The sequence below is a fragment of the Sceloporus occidentalis genome, unplaced genomic scaffold (genome assembly GCF_023333645.1).
Source record: "Sceloporus occidentalis isolate IW3139 unplaced genomic scaffold, rSceOcc1.0.p SCAF_5, whole genome shotgun sequence".
Lineage (NCBI taxonomy): Eukaryota > Metazoa > Chordata > Lepidosauria > Squamata > Phrynosomatidae > Sceloporus > Sceloporus occidentalis.
In genome coordinates, this window is record NW_028316985.1 from 28,286,328 (window position 1) to 28,303,581 (window position 17,254).

The 17,254-nt window shown below is 39.7% G+C and overlaps 1 protein-coding gene across 2 annotated transcripts in view; it reads left to right on the top strand.

Annotated features, from left to right (window-relative positions):
* WASHC4 (WASH complex subunit 4) overlaps positions 1–17,254 on the top strand; it is a 63,628-nt gene that overhangs the window by 13,200 nt on the left and 33,174 nt on the right. For both annotated transcript variants that reach the window (XM_089528022.1, XM_089528024.1), the window contains exons 8-19: positions 1,151–1,193; positions 1,539–1,642; positions 2,292–2,412; positions 4,679–4,802; positions 4,911–5,038; positions 6,266–6,426; positions 9,197–9,323; positions 10,755–10,880; positions 12,459–12,566; positions 13,695–13,841; positions 14,591–14,670; positions 15,883–15,988. In XM_089528022.1, coding sequence (XP_089384148.1) covers positions 1,151–1,193; positions 1,539–1,642; positions 2,292–2,412; positions 4,679–4,802; positions 4,911–5,038; positions 6,266–6,426; positions 9,197–9,323; positions 10,755–10,880; positions 12,459–12,566; positions 13,695–13,841; positions 14,591–14,670; positions 15,883–15,988 — 1,375 coding nt within the window. The remainder of the gene's footprint in view (positions 1–1,150; positions 1,194–1,538; positions 1,643–2,291; positions 2,413–4,678; positions 4,803–4,910; positions 5,039–6,265; positions 6,427–9,196; positions 9,324–10,754; positions 10,881–12,458; positions 12,567–13,694; positions 13,842–14,590; positions 14,671–15,882; positions 15,989–17,254) is intronic.

Sequence of the window (17,254 nt, forward strand, 5' to 3'; positions counted from 1 at the left end):
CATATTCTAAGAAGGAACATGAGGTATGTTTCCAAAGAATCCTTTGACTGTATTTGGATAAAATGTGAAATAGTTAAAAAACAGCAAGTGTAATTTTCTCTAGGCTTGCTGGTTTCTGCTCTTCAGTTGCCCTCAAGCATACTCAAAAGGAAGATATATTAATAAACAGCTTCTTCCATATAGGTTAATGGTAGTGTAACTGCAGTTTGGCACTCAGATGATAAGGTAATTTTAACAATAGCGTGTGGAAACAAGTTAGCTTTATGAACGATAGTTTGAGATTGGCTTCTTTCCACCAACCATAATTATGATTAACCACAAGTTGTGTGGGTTCAGGGAACACAACAGACTGCAGCTAATCAAACAGAAGCAAAAGCTGCTATGCTTTTTATGGCCAATAGGTCTGTAAACTTAAAATTATGGTGTTATAAGGTAAAGGTAAGGTTATAAGGCATTGCCATAATTTGAACAGATGGAGGAAGTAATTTTCTGATACTGAATCCCATTTGAAGTTTCTAGCTGTTGTGAGTGTCCAGTTCTGAAAATTGAACTCCTTTTGCCTAGGTTTTGCACCAGCATACTAAATGCACTAGTTGAGCTTGGAATCACTGGAAAGTTTTGTATTATGTTATATACATTAATATCAATATTTTATATGATACTTTGTAAATATGCTATATTACAGTTTTTCTTGTTATATGAAATGAAAAACTTAGAAAACAGTAGGTTAAATTAAAGGATTGCTACAGATACAAACTGTTGTTAGTAAGCTGAGATATGAGAGACTATCTTAGTTCTATACAGTTTGTGATACACCAGACCGACTGTTGCATACTAGTGCTTTAACCTGCCTGGGGTTGCAAAACAAGAGAGAAGCTGTGGAGGACCTTACACCCCAAAATGCCTGGTTTATGAGCTGTATTAGTTTTCTGAATCAAACTTATGCAGGCGTATGTGGTGTGATGAAATGTGATTTATCTATTTTATTCAAATATTTAGTGTTCTCAAATGACAGATTGTATATGTATTGCATTTTGGAAATTCTAAATATGTGGTGTTTCCTAATTATGATTTATTGGATATTTTAAAAAGTGCCTATAAAATAATTTAATTAAATTATATAATGTATAATGTGGTTCTGTCTTTTCAGGAATGCACCCAAAGTTATAGAGACATCAGGAGTTCATTTTCAGGTAAGGAACAGTTGAGAATTCTGACATGTGTTATAAAACATTATGAGTATTTAACTTAAGGTTGGACCAGTTCACTTATTTCTTTGAGAATAGCTTTTAAATAGTAAAAATTAAATTGTCTAGGTTCTTGAATAGGATCAGATTATCACTGTCCTTCAGGGGTCCCTTCTTGTCATCTAGACTTATGCTTCAAGTCTGTGAACTGTTTTGGGCATGTATATCTCAGACACATCTACTGTGTTCTCAGGGATACACTCCCAATGAGTTCATCAGGGTTTATCCCCTGAAAAGAGGATATAGAATTATAATCTAAATCACTAATGAACTATGTAATGTTTCAAACAGGCTATGTATGAACATTTAGGGGAGCTCCTGACGGTTTTACTCACATTGGATGAGATAATAAATAATCATGCAATGCTGAAAGATCACTGGACTATGTACAAAAGGTATGTGAGTAAATTCTTGAATGGATGTCCATTGGCAAGGTAGAAAAATACACGAATGTAGTGGTCATTTGAAAGGCTACCATACCTATGCATTTCAGTGGAGTTTGAATAAGAGTTGTATTGGATTTCACCCAATAAACTTTGTAGATTTGTATATGTATATATGTCTTGGATAATTTTTTTCCTGCCTCTTGTACCATCAGCTACAAAATTCCTACTAAAAGTCCATGTTGCTCCCATCTGTGATTGTAGTTATTGCTACAGTGACTAAACTCCTATGAATTGACCTTAAATTGCCTGTTTTGTAATAGTTAAAATCTTTAGCCACAACAGGGGCAGACATCTGTCCTCCAAGCACATCTCTGGGAATGATACTATGTCATGATTTAGCTTCATTTCCAAAGGCACTATGTCTAACGAACAGAGCTAAGCAGTGAGGGTGCTCCTTGGTGTGGCTGCAAGGCATTGTTCAGTGAAAAAAAGGAACTCAAACCTTTGGTCGGCTGCTATTTAAATGTAAGCTCCCTCTTGTTCTTAAAACTTTCCCACCCTCCCAGAACTCAAAATACTCCCCCCCCCCCCCAAAAAAAAAATCTGTCTGTGACTATGGGTTATTTTTACTGGTTTGTCTTTTGTTTTGTTGTGTTAGGTTACTAAAATCTGTCCATCACAATCCTTCTAAATTTGGAGTACAGGAAGACAAATTGAAGCCATTTGAAAAGCTGCTATTAAAACTAGAAAGCCAGTTACTGGATGGGATGATATTCCAGGTAACATAATAAATACTCATTAGTTTATGTCCCCCATATAGTTGGAATGGGGAATGTGTAGCCTTCCAGATGGTGCTGACTCCAGCTTCCTCCTCCTTGGCTGTGCTAGGGCTGTTGGGACAACAAATAAAAAAGCATACCCTTGCCATCCCAGTAGCAGAGTGTAAATGTACCATATAAAATCATACAGAGCTGGAAGCTTAGCTCTAAATACTATCCTGATTAAATTGGTGATTTTGAGTTTTAAATTGTATGGTTTGCTCTCTTTCATCACCCTTGCATCTAATGTAGAAGTTACATTAGGTTAGAGCTTGGAACTGCTTGCTGATTGATTCTTGAACCAATAGTGCAAAAGATGAACTTTCCCAAGCATTGATTTAGGTGCATCTGTTTTAAAACATATGCCGTGTAACAAACTGTTAATGAAAGTCCGATCAGTTTGAAAAACAGTTTGCCAAACTGGATAGAGATCTGCCATTTTTTTCCCACACATGCCAGGGCATATTCTCTCTCTCTCTCTCTCTCTCTCTCTCTCTCTGTCCCTCCATCTTCATTTCTTTGGCTACAAGTAATCACACTTTTGGAAGGCTTACTTAAAAACACTGATAATGATTTTTATTATTGTTTACTGAAAATCTGTTCAATCTCTTAGCTCATGCTTGCTGAATCTAATACAGTTGGCCCTCCACATTTGTGGCTTTGACTTTTGCAGATTTAATTATTTGTGGATTTGATTAATATGTTCTCTCTAGGAATCTCTAAGTATTCCAATGCAACTCTGCTGGAGGTTAACAAAAAAGCTGTGCTGGAGAACCTAGAAGTTCCTAGAGAAAACACATCCCTAGGCATTTTTAGGTCCTCCAGCATGCTTCTGTGGTCAACTTCTGGCAGATCTTGATCACAGAGTTGCACTGGAGAATTAGAGATTCTTAGAGAGGTGTTTTCTCAGGTAAAAAGAATAGTTTATTTGTGTGTGTGTGGAGGGGGAGGTTTCACATTCATGGGGGGTCCTTCACACCTAACTCCAGTGAATGTGGAAGGATCACTATATTTTGTTTCCTCTGTCTGCAGTATTAAGTTTTGTTGGCATATGATGGCATTTTGGTTAGTGGGAAGAAGCGAGATCTTTATTCTTGTTCTGTGAAACTTGTTGTCAGGATTCAATGGTGTGCCAGTTAATGCAGTTTGCTCACTCTTCCCTTTGGGCAAGCAGGTACAATTAACTAGATATTGATAGCTTATCATTATGTTTGAATTCAGGAGGTTAGTTGGTTGCTCGCAGACAAGACAGAATTTATATGCTAACAACACACCATTTATTGTTGATTTGAATTCTGGCCTGTTTGGAAGCCAGAAATCAGGATTCTGGATTTGCAAGTAATGCTGACCTATCCATTTCTGATTATTTTTACCACTAGAGCAAGGGGGAAGTAAGTGGCCTACATGCACTAGGATGGTTTGTATTCACAGTAAACCAGGATAAATCATGAATCCTGGCTCAGCACCATGTGCAGGCACAGCAAACTCCAGCACTGAAGTTTAGTATTAGCCATGTAGCACTTGGAGCAAAAGATGCTAAAACCTCAAACACTTCCCTTCATTTTACATTAAATTAAGAGGCTTGCTAGACGGCCCAAAGGGGCAGCCTCCAGCCACCCCTTTCCTAGCCATATCAAGACTGTGGCAACCTCACACCGTGGCCCTGATCTGGCCTTTCGAGGGTACAAAAAGAGCCGCAAAAAGCAGCTCTTTTTTGTGCCCTCGAAAGGACGCCATAGCTGTGATGGCGCGGCTATATGGTGCTCCTTTGGTGGTGCATCATTTGGACGCACCGCCGGAGGCACACCATGATGCCGCACGCCATGTGGTGCATGTGTCGTGAGGGCACTACGCCTCGACTCTGCCTCCAGGCCAGCCTTTCAGGCTGGTCTGTAAAGGGCCTAAGTCAACAGTCCAGTTTCAGTAATATGATTATTGATGACTTGTGTTTATTAAAAATGACTCATTAGTCTAGTACTGTTCGTTTTTTAAAATTGCTCCCATAAGAAACTAATTGAAACTCAGGTTGAAGCACAAAAAGCCAGCAGTGCATAACTGCTAAATACTGTAAAGGTTAATTTCCATTTAATTAGTGCTTCCATCTGATTTTACTGGGATAGAACACTCAAGATAAAGGACAACCTATAATTTAAATTGTCTGTACATTGAGTTCATATTTCCATAATGCTAATATTGTAAATCATTCTCATTTCTCATTTTCATTCAGGCTTGTATAGAACAGCAGTTTGATTGCCTCAATGGTGGAGTATCAGTGTCGAAGAATAGCACTTTTGCTGAGGAGTTTGCACATAGTATTCGCACAATTTTTGCCAATATTGAAGCAAAACTTGGTAATGCTAATTAGACAATTACTTTGACATTATTGTTTGTAGAAGTTCTTACCTTGTTCATCTAGTAGTAAACCTCAAAAATATTTTTTCTGTGTGTATTTGTACAAGGTGAACCTTCAGAAATTGACCAGAGAGATAAATACGTAGGAATTTGTGGACTCTTTGTACTGCATTTTCAGATTTTTCGAACTGTTGACAAGAAATTTTACAAATCGTTGCTGGACGTTTGCAAAAAGGTGAAGGTTTTATTGTCTGTATCTAGTCAACATTTCATGCACTGTGGATGTTTTTTTTTTAAAATATGGTTTCGTATACAGGTAGATCCTTGAGTCTGAGGTTGTAATAAATATATGTGCCACCAGTTTTTAGAGAGAGCTGTTTGGGAAGGGATAAAAGGAAACTTTGTGACAGTGTAAGGGGTTTTTTTTTGGGAGGGGGCATTAATTTCAGATGGGTAACATGGACAGTTACTGCCCTGGAGAGTTATCTGCTATAAAATAAATGCAAGATTTTGGTGGGAGTTATGCCAAATTAAATACACTTACAATTGCATCCTAAGTAGTATACTGGGAAGTGGTATCCTTTCTTTTGTTTAATAAACATGTACTGATGTTAGGATAATAAAATACCCAAACAATGACCTGTTTAGGGATTGAGTAATGGTGACACTAATCTATTGCCATGTCCTTCTTTGACTGTAATTGTATCTGGGGTAAAGTAAATACCAGTAGTACAGAGTAGTCAGGGCTGTTGTACTTGTCCCATAATATCTGCTTCAGTCTAACAGAGGCACTGCTGATGCAAAAATGCTCCAATACAAGAAGAATTAAAATTGATGTCTCCTAATATACAGTGGTACCCCGGGTTACGAAATTAATTGGTTCCGCTGCCGCTTTCGTAACCCGGAAACTTTCGCTAGCCGAATAGCCCATAGGCGCTAATAGCGAAAGCCGCGATTTCGTGTGAAATCGCGCCGAAAAGCACCAAAAAATTTTTTCGTAACCCGAAAAAAAAACCGTAACCCGGAACAGTTTTTTTCTTTGGAATTTTTTCGTATCCCGGGAATTTCATAAGGCGGTGCTTTCGTATCCCGGGGTACCACTGTACTAGAAACTGTGGAGAGCTTAACTCCTCTTAATCATACTTTTGCTTCCTTTTCACATTGTTCTCAGTGTCTGTGAGGCAGCGGAGCTTGAATCCTAAATGGATTAAGTATGGCGGAAGTAAATTGGTTTTATCTAAAATGGGGATCAAATTTTGGCTGTTTTGTAGATATTCCTGAAATACTTAATGGAACTTTAAGCGTGTATATGCATATAAGACAGTTTTACATTTGTGTAGATGGTTTAGTGACTGCATGGTTTTTGTTATGTCCTTGAATAGTTTCATCATGGAAAAACCTGATATCTCCCCTAATGTGAACTTTTCCCTCTTTTGCCAACATTTGATGTTTAATGCTCCAGGTTCCTGCTATCACACTTACTGCTAATATAATTTGGTTTGCTGACTCCTTTCTGTGCCAGAAGATGCCAGTTGCTGCCAAGCTTCTGGACAAGAAAACCTTTCAATCGATTAAGTTAAGCAGAGAAAGTTTTCTACAGCAGAAGGCCCAGTCACTTACCAAGTAAGTTTTGAAGGGAGAACTCTTCATTGATTGATTTATAGTTGCATAGTTTTCTGTAACCACACAGAAAATTTAAACTGAAATTTTAGAATAAGGTAGACATGGTCAGAAATCACCTCGAGTATTCCTTGCCAAAGAAAACTATGAAATTTATGGATTGTCATAAGTTGACAGGTGATTTAAAGATGCACACACACAAACATGTTCAGAGGACCAATTTTGTTTCCCTACCACCCACTCAATAGCCATACATGTTTTCCACTGTCCTCCCATGGAGAGAAACATCCACAGCTGGCAGAGATGGTGACAGCAGCAGCAGTAAAAACTTTGTGCTCTTCATCTCCTATCAGTCATGGAAGGAAGAGGAGAATGAGGAAGACATGAGGCTGGGATGCTTTATAAAATGCCTTGCTTCTTTTAGGCATCCTAAAGGCACTTGGAAACAAAGGTGCATAGTTTTTCCAGTCACCTTTCCCAGATATCTTTGTTGCAGGGGTTTTGAAAACAAGTATTTTAGAAATTATTTTAGAATGTGCCAGCTGCACATTCTCTGCTTGAAGGAGGAGGGCATGCATGAGTGCTGGCTCTTTCAGTTCAAAGATACTTGGGAGATGTGGAGTCAAAGGCTTTCATGGCTGGCATCCATAGTTTTTTGTGGGGCTTTTCGGCTATGTGGCCATGTTCTAGAAGAGTTTCTTCCTGACGTATCGACAGCATCTGTGGTTGGCATCTTCAGAGAATGCTTGCCTGGAAAGGACTTGGGTATGTAAACAAGGTTTGGCTACCAGTCCTGAAAAATAGCAAGATGAAGACTCAACAAATGCAAATAAGAAATCTTCCAGGGTCAGGGGTTTCCCAGAAGACAATGAGCACTAATCAAGCAGACATTAATCCTGTTTTGCATACCCTCCCACTGTGAGGCCTGCCATTAGCAACGGAACAATCCACTCCTGCCTTCCCAGGGTCACACAGTATATACATACCCAACTCCTTTCCAGACGAGCATTCTCTGAAGATGCCAGCCACAGATGCTGATGAAACATCAGGAAGAAACTCTTCTAGAACATGGTGACATAGCCCGAAATCCCTACAAAAATACTTGGGAGAGATGATAGGAAATCTTCCTAGTTACATATTCTAATGGCCTTTGCTCTGAGGGGAGCAGGCAAGGTGTTTTAAAAAGAGCCAGCAGACACATGACTGATACCTCTTCTGGCAGTAAGCAGGGGATTTTATTCTCACAGTCACTGTCTTCTGTATCCTAATCTCCTCTTCCTGCCTTGACTGCTGGGAGAAGGTGAGAGCACAGCTTCTTGGTGGCAGACCACATCACCTGTAGAAAATACTGATCAATATGGGAATTGGGGAAAACTAGCAGAAAATAGCAGAGATCTGGAAAGTTTATTGTTAAGAAAGTCAAGGCAGAAAGCACGGAGGCAGGTTTACAGCTGAACATTAAGGTGGAGTACAGATGGCAGAAAAGGGACAGTCCACAGCTGCCACTTTTCTTGCCAGGTTGGAGGCAGGGCAGCCTCACCGGCAGCCTCTGCGGCTCCAACCTGGCACTTTTCCAGGTCACGGGGAAGCGGCCTGGAAAAGGGTGTCCTTGGGCTTCATGCCCCATGGACACCCCAACAGCTGCAGCCAGAGGAAGCCCCTTTCTCCCTGGCTTTGTTCCCGCAGCAATCTAGCCGTGGGAACGAGGCGCCCTCCCAGAAGGAGCTCTGTTTTGGAGCTCCTTCTCACGCCGCAAATAAGGGGCCCTAAGTGCCCTCCAGCAGCACGATGACATCAGGTGCGCTCCAGTCCATTTGGATGCAGCGCGTGTGGACGGCATCGTCGTGCTGCGTATGGACGGCGCTATGCCAAGATGCCGCCCTCCATACGTAGTACGGCTGGGGAACATGCAGTTGCTGCACGCTCCCCTACTTTTGGCCCCAGCACGGTGCTTTCGTGCCGTCTGTACTGGATCTATGAAAAAAAAATAATGACCACAGATGATCTACATAATTTTAAATTAAATGATGAAGACATAGACATATTTCCATACCTAGGTTTATTCATTAATCAGAGCCGAGACTGTAGTCAAGAAATCAAAAGAAGTCTAGGACTCAGAAGGACGGCTATGAAGGAACTAGATAAGATCCTGAAGAGTAAACATATATCACTGAATACTAAAGTTAGGATGGTCCACACTATAGTAATTCCCATTGCTATGTATAGTTGCAAAAGCTGGACAGTGCAAAAAGCTGGTAGGAAGAAAACTGACTCATTTGAGATGTAGTGCTGGAGAAGAGTTCTGCAAATATCATGGACTGCTAAGAAGACAAATGAATGGGTCCTAGAAAAAACCAGGCCTCTCCCTAGAAGCAAAGATGACTAAACAGGTTGTCGTACTTTGGCCATATCATGAGAAAGAAAGACCCATTAAAAAAATGTTCATTGCCTCAGGCTGGGAGGCAATACAGAATTACCTTAAATAAATAAATAAATAAATAAATAAATAAATAAATAAATAAATAGCTAGCTAGCTAGCTAGCTAGCTAGCTAGCTAGCTAGCTAGCATTTCAGGAATAGAATGTTTAACACCAGAATGGCACATTTGGAAGATGTATTAATCACATAGCTTTGCTTTTGGTTTTATCCGAAGTGTGGTTCTTAACTCCTTTGTGAGCTGATAGTTTCAAACCACAATTAAACTTTCTTTAGTTTATTTTTGGTTTGGTTTATCAGTTTGAATCTTTAGATAACCATACTTGTTTCTCCTCAGAGAGATGCAGTCATATTATGTGTTTGTTAGCTCATGGATGATGAAAATGGAATCTATTTTGTCAAAAGAACAACGAATGGATAAGTTTGCAGAAGATCCAACCAACAGGTGCAATGTTTTTATACAGGTCTGTACTGCACTCTAAAATGTCATGGTGAGAAAATGCAGCTTACTGTATATACTCATGTATAAGTCTAGAAATTTATGTTGAAAGATTGACCCAGAAACCTGAGTTGACTTATCCATGGGTCAGTGTAAGTATAGTATTATAACTGACTCACACACACACACACATATATGGTGAAAAGCAAGAGTTTAATCTGCCCTGGAAGCACTGACACCCTTCTACTCTCTCATCCATCCAGCCTTTAGTATGAGCACAAATAGTTATGCCTGCTAGAATTTTGTAAGTTCTTTGGCATTATTTTCCTTTGCTTCGTTTTTTACATCCTTCATTACGTGCCCCTAAGTTTTACCCTCAACTTATCCACAGGTCATATCAAAATCCATAAATTTGAGCCCAAAACCTGCCCTTGACTTATATATGAGGTCGGCTTATAGTCGAGTATATATGGTAATTTTCAGTTAGTTTAATGTTTCTTGAACACATGTGCTTTAGGAGGGAATTTAAAGATTCTAATTACAAAACTACATGTACAGTGTGAAGTATGTATAAAAAAATTAAATACATTTTTTGTAGGAAGAACACAACATACAAATAAAAAAATATAAAATTAAATGAAAACCAATGCAACTACTGACAAGACATTCAAGTTATAGGATGTGGAAGCAACATTTTACCTTAAAAAATCTATATTAATCAGATCTATGATAGACTTCATCTCATAAGCTGCAATTTTCCTTCCATTGTTACTGGTTGCATTTGGACTGGCACAGCTGTGTTCCCCCCCTGCCCCCCCACCCCACAGTTCTGGGTTTTAAGATTAGCACAGACACACTTGTTGGATCCAGACTGAGACATACCTGGAATAGACACATTGAAATGTATTAACTCAAGTAACTCATGACTACACTATGTATTGCTCACTATAGTTTCCCATCTTGGAAGTGATAACAATCAGTGGTTTGCAAATCATATAGAGGAGAAAGAGGGAGAGAGTGACAGAGCCAAAAACTTATTCTAGAATGAGTCACCAAATGATGATTGACATGTTATCTGAACAAAGCACTCTTTTGAAGAAGCAGTGTAAATGCAGAACTTCTCTTATTCACCTGGCAGTTAAAACTGTTAAAATACCTCACTCTAGAGTATGAAGAATTCAGCCTTTTGTAGGAAATGGGCCACCAGTCAAGAGTTTTTATGTTACAGAAGTCTGGAAGTTGATTAATGCTTCATGTTTCAGAGGGTATTTATCGTTCAGTCATAGTGATGACTTATATTTTCATTTTCATACATCTAAGCAGTCACTGATTTATTTCTGCTTTTTTGCTTCTAATTCACTTGTGTATTAGACAGCTGTATTTGTGTAGGATAGTACCAGCTTATGTTGATCTAGGTATGCAATGGCTAATTTTCCTTCCTCAAATTTATATCTAGGGGTTTCTGTATGCTTACAGCCTTAGTAACATCATTAAAACTACAATGAATCTGCACATGTCCATGCAGAAGCCAATGACTAAAACATCAGTTAAAGCATTATGCAGGATGGTGGAACTTCTTAAAGTAAGTTGCAATGCTCAGATATTTCTTAGAGAAATTAATATGTACTGTGACTTGGGGGTTGGACTGGATGGCCCTTGCGGTCTTTTCCAACTCTATTATTCTATGTACAGTGGAACCTCGCCATAGGGGGGTGCGCCATACACGGCCTTGAGCATACGTGCTTAAGCCGCGGTGTGTGTGTGGGCGGAAGGGGTGGCGCGTCCCATTCAGTTGAATGGGCGCGCGTGCCTTTGTTGCGCCGCGCGTGTGCCCGTTGCACCCCGCGCACCTCCGCGCCGCCGTGCACGAGCCCTATTGTTTACAATGGGGCTCGAGCATAGGCGGAAATCGCCATACGCGGCGGGATCCGGAACGGATCCCCCGCGTTTGGCGAGGTTCCACTGTATATAGTTCTTCTGAAGTGCTTATTCAGAGGGTGAAGTGTAAGATGCTTTTTAGCATTACTTTAGTAATTTAGTTAAGAGTTACTCGTCTGAATTTTGGAGGGCATTGTTTTAGTCTTGAGTGACTCTTTATATTTTAATGGATTGCTGAGGTGTTCACACATATATGTATATACCCGTATTTTCCGGCGTATAAGACGACTGGGCGTATAAGACGACCCCCAACTTTTCCAGTTAAAATATAGAGTTTGGGATATACTCACTGTATAAGACTACCCCTCTTCCAACGCACACCAAATAAAAATTAAAAAAACATCAGATTTGATTTCAATATAATTCAAATGCTTATGACATGCAGGTACTTAGCAGGAAAACTTGTATACAAAGCCTGCTTGGATTGGTCAGCCCTCCCTGCCTACCCAGCCCTCCCTGTCTCCAAGACTATCAGAGCGGTAGCGCAAACATGGCTCTTTTTTCCATACCCCAGGCGTCCTGGATGCCTGCAGCTTGCTCTGCACTTAACTTACACCTTTCCAGTGAGGCGCCACCTCACCTTGTCATCGGGACCGCATTAAGTCACTTCTTTCCACAAATCCCGGTGACTGGATTTTCTTCTACTGTACTTGTACAGCGCCACCCTTGCTGCTTTCATACGGTTGCCGTATATGGCGGGGATGCGGCCACGGCCTTTTTTGAGTTCCCTCACCATATGCAGCGACTGCAGATTCTCCAGTCTGGCTCTGAAGTTTCACCACCTGCCCTATAAGACAACACCTGGTGTATAAGACGACCCTTGACTTTTGAGAAGATTTTCCTGGGTTAAAAAGTAGTCTTATACACCAGAAAATAAAGTACATATACATTTCACCAGATCATTTGGGGGTGGAGTGGAAGGCTTTAACCTCTGGAATGAATAGATTTTCACCTTGTCATCATCCCAGAGATGTTGAGTGGGATGTCTGTGGTGGAACAAGGCTAACAGTAATCCAGAGCAGGCAGTTAGGTTAGGCTGTTTCTCTGCAGACCTGGGCTTTTGTGAACTCCCTCAACAGCTTCTTTCATTTTGATTGGAGCTGCTGAAGATTTGGGGTGGGGGGTGGGGGGGAATAGTTTTTCATGTGGAGGCAGCAGCAAATATTGGAATAAACTGATTTGTGATGTTAACTGTTGTGTTTTGACATTTGTTCAATTTCAGGCAATAGAGCATACATTTTACAGAAGAAGTATGATTGTTGCTGATTCAATCACGCATATAATCCAGCATCTTCAGCATCAGGCTCTTAATGCTATTGCTGTAGCCAAGGTATGTAATTGAAGCTGCAGTATGTACTACCAAATTTAGTTTCTTGAAAATGACTAGTTGTATAACATTTGGAGTTCTTCCTTTATGCTTTGTGCCTTTGAACCCTGGCCACTTGATCTAATCACTGAGAAGGAGTTAATGGTTTTAGATGTTTCAGAAAAAATAAGACTATATTTCTGCCTATATTCTGTCATAATTTTAAAACTTACCAACACCATCACCTGGGCATGATCTCTTGATAGTTTTGGGCAAACATACATGAAAAATAAACCTGAGTAGTGACCTTATGTCAAGAGGAACTGCCTTTCTTTCCTTTAAAAATAATTTTTATTTATTTATTTATTTATTTGGTTCCTAAATATTTTATATGTTTCTATGTAGTTTAGCTTTCAGTATGCTCACCATTTTAAGCATGTTAGATTCCCTTGAAGTTTAATATAAATTAGCTATTTTTGTTTTTAAATGTATGACTGGAAAAATTCAAAATGGAATTGACTAGGATTTGCTATTGAGATTTCTTTTAGGAAGCAGGTGTTTACACATGCATGCTTCTAACAGAATTCTAGTCAGGTGAACAAGAAAGGGGCTCTGCTGTTGATTGTGTGAAGGATGTCTCATCCAGATATAGTGGGTATCTTCAGGCATAGTGATAAAATATGGCTTATTTTATGTAAAGTTTATTTTATGGGAGTCAGGCTCATACTCTCTCACTTCCCTCTGTTGTTCAATTTCAAATATCATCAGTTTAGTGTTATGTCTGAACCTGAACATACTGATAATTCAGTTTAATACTGATAATTATGGGTTGTAAGTGACCTCAGCTGCAGGAACTGAAACTGGGATAGAGAAAAGATGTTGGTTTGATACAGTGGGATTTGTGTGACACTAGCTAATTTTGTTGTTGTTAACTGTCCTCGAGTCGATCCTGACTCATGGCGATCCTGTGGATGAGACCTCTCCAAGATTCTCTATTTTCCACTGCTCTGCTTCGGTCCTGTGCTAATAAGGCTGTGTTAATTTCAAATGTATTTATGCCCCTAGAACCAATAAAAGGTAAATATAGCAGTTTTGTGAATGCAAATTATTTGTTTCTGACTATTCCTTAACTCTTATTTTCTCTGTTTTAAGAAAAGAGTAATTTCTGACAAAAAATACAGCGAACAGCGCCTTGATGTACTTTCTGCACTTGTTTTAGCTGAGAATACCTTCATTGGTCCTAGCACAAAACAGAGGCGGCTCATTATTTCTCTTGCTCTCAGTGTGGGCACACAAATGGTAAGTACAATATTTTGTCCCGTATCTGAATATTAAACAGCTTTATTAGCACTTATATACAGTGGGCTCTCGGTATCAGCAGAGGATCCATTCCAGACCCCCCTGCAGATACCAAAATCCGTGAATGCTCAAGTCCCATTATTTTTAATGGTGGCACAGCCTTTTGGCCACACCACTATTATACACAATGAGACTAAACTCCCTTGCGCCCTCCCCCCCCACTTCCCTCCCTCCTCCTTCCTTCCCCTTTCCCCCCGCCCTCCTGCCTTACCTGCTTTCTTCCTTCCTCTTCACTCTGGCTTGGCTTTGGAGGAGGAGTCAGGCTTCTGGTCAGTCGTGGTCACGGCTTGAGTCTTGGAGCCCCTGTCTCTAGGCCCCGCACCCATGACAGAGCCTCTGGGTCCCAAGCCCTGGCCATAGCTCCCTCTGGCTGATGGAGCTCCAAAGCCAAGCCAGAGTGAAGAGGAAGGAAGGAAGGAAGCAGGTCAGGAAGAAGGGCAGGGGGAGGGAGGGAGGCAAGGAGGGAGGGAAGGAGAAGGGGGCGGGGGACATTTATACCCAATGGCAGTGCGGCTGCATCCATGCCACCATTGGGGACAATACGGGCTTGCCATTCGCGGATGCTCAAACCCATGGATGGCAAGTCTGTGGATGAGGAGGGCCCACTGTAGATGGTTCTGTTTCACCTATTAGTCTGATACTTCTGTGTTTCTGATACTTCTATTTTCTCTTTGCTTTCTGTATTTCAGAAAACATTCAAAGATGAAGAGCTTCTTCCTCTTCAAGTAGTTATGAAAAAGTTGGCCTTAATTAGTGAACTTAGGGAACGGTAAGTAATACCAAACAATAATAAAGAGAAAATAGTCTAGCCTGAGATAGTATTTCATTGATTTTTTTCAAGTGTTCCTCATTGTATCATGCCATAACAAGGGCTATGTATATGACTATCGGTTTCTGGGCGCAGTACAAGGTGTTGGTTTTGACCTTTAAAGCCCTACATGGTTTGGGCCCAACCTGTTTACGGGATTGCCTTCTTCCGTATAATCCGCCCTGCGCACTCAGGTTTTCTGGGAAGAATCTACTGCAGCCTATAAAGACCAGATTGACTGCTACTTCCCAGAGGGCTCTTTCTTTTGCCGCTCCCAGATTGTGGAATGGCCTGCTGGAGGAGATCCGTCATATTACCAGCCTAGATAGCTTTAAAAAAGTTGTCAAGACGGATCTCTTCTGGCAGGCCTTTCCTGAATAGGAAAACCCAGCCATAACAGTGGAGCTTATTGCTTATTATTGTTATTTTGCTTATTGTTAATTTTAATTTTATGATATTTTAATTATGATCTGTTAACAGATTATTTTAATTGTCACTTGTTTAATTGTTATCTTAAGGGGGTGAGAAGGAACTGTGAGTCATTTATTGAAGGTATTCTTGGAATTTTATGTAAACCGCTTCGATTGCTTGTACAGAGAAGTGGGATATAAATAAAAGTTTTATTTATTATTTATTTATATTTTCATATAAAAAGTTAATCAGGGATGGGAAACACATGGTCCACTAGCCATGTTCAATACCAAGGTCATTTTTGTTGCTCTCTGAGAACCCATCCCCAACCACATTTCTGAAATAGGGTAGCAAATTGTACCTCTGGAACAACCTGGGCAAAAAACCATTTAAAAGAAACATTTTGCTTGTTTTACATGACTTGTTGTAGTTTGCTGTCTGATTTTAGTCGCAGATAGGGAGCAGACCATTTAAAGTAAGCAAATGTTTGCTATAAATTGCTTGTAGCTTTTGCTGACAGATTTAAGCGGCAAATCCCTATAGTCTATTTAATTCAAACAGTAGAATTACTTTAATTTCTCCTTTCTGCTGCTATAATCAGAGCATGGCAACTCCAGTGAGTCCTTGGTTGACAAATTTGACCCCCAGACCTAGTGAAGCTGCCAATCTCTAAAGTAAATAAATTAGCCTTCAGAATCTGTTCTGTAGAAATCATGAATGTTTGCTTTCTTTCATAGTAATTCAGCTGACTTCAAATTTCAGAGTTCAAGCACAATGTGACTGCTGCTTCCTGTATTGGCACAGAACTGTTTTTCCAATTTATCTTGATGATGTCTATGAAAATGCAGTAGATGCTGCTAGATTACATGTAAGTGGTGGACAAGTTTCTTTTCTTTTCTTTTTTTAAAAATTTATTTCTAAACCCAATTCCAGTATATGAAAGCATGGTTTATTACCCCAGTCTGTAAATTGGTAAGAAGAAACTAACCTTTCCAAAGTTTTTAGCAATGTAAAACTAAGGTAAAATGTCTGCAGAGTAAGAGGGGAAGGAAAGGAGAGCAGGAAAGCCTAAGACTCATTTGTAAGCTCTGTGTTTTAATAATAATAATAATAATAATAATAATAATAATAATAATAATAATAATAATATGTTTTATTTATATACCGCTATTCCAAAGATCATAGCGGTGAACAAGCAAGTAAGCTAATTAGCAAGTAAGCTAATTTGCCCCCAACAGTCTGGGTACTCATTTTAGCGACCTCGGAAGGATGCAAGCCTGAGTCGAGCTTGGGCCCTTTTGCTGGTCTTGAACTCACAACCTTGTGGTTTCGAGTGAATGGCTGCAGTACAGGCATTTAACCACTGCGCCACCAGTTTTAAACAGTTTTAAACAGTTTTAAACAGTTTTAAACAGTTTTAAAAATATGATTTTGAAACAGATTGGCATAAAAATTTAAGAATGGTTTAAAAGGAAAACTTAGGGATTGTTTGAAACAGACCAACTTCAAACCATATTTTTTCATTTAGGTAGCTTGTTTCAATTAATATAAGTAGGCCAAACTTGTATTTTGTAGGTCCAAAACACACTGCAGAAATAATCCAGTTTGAAATTGCTTTAACTACCCTGGCTCAGTGCTAGGCAATCCTGGGAATTGTAATTTATTGTGGCACCAGAGTTCTCTGACAGAGAAGGCTAAATATCTCATAAAATTACAGTTCTAAGAACTGAACCTTATATACCAACCAGATCTGAACAGCAGGCTAAGCACAGATTCTCCAGCAAAGAAAAACTGTTCCTCTCCTCTCTAGCTGTGCCTTTATATAAGATTTTGCAATCATACAAATACATGGCTTTAACAGACTTCAAACATATCTGTCCCTGGGTTTGACCATGCTCGAAGATCACTTTTCAATAACTAATATGTATATGATAATTATGCCCTTGTTCTTAATAGGGCAGGCCATGAATATGTGCTAGCATGACTTAATACATTTAAAGCTTGACTGGCCTAGCTTTTTGGATGAGTTTGCTTACTAAGGGCTTTGCTAAACTGTGTATAGTGTGCTGGCACATTCTCTTTCCTCATTGTTTTTAATGAGGAAGACTGTCAATCATATCTCCTCATTCGATTG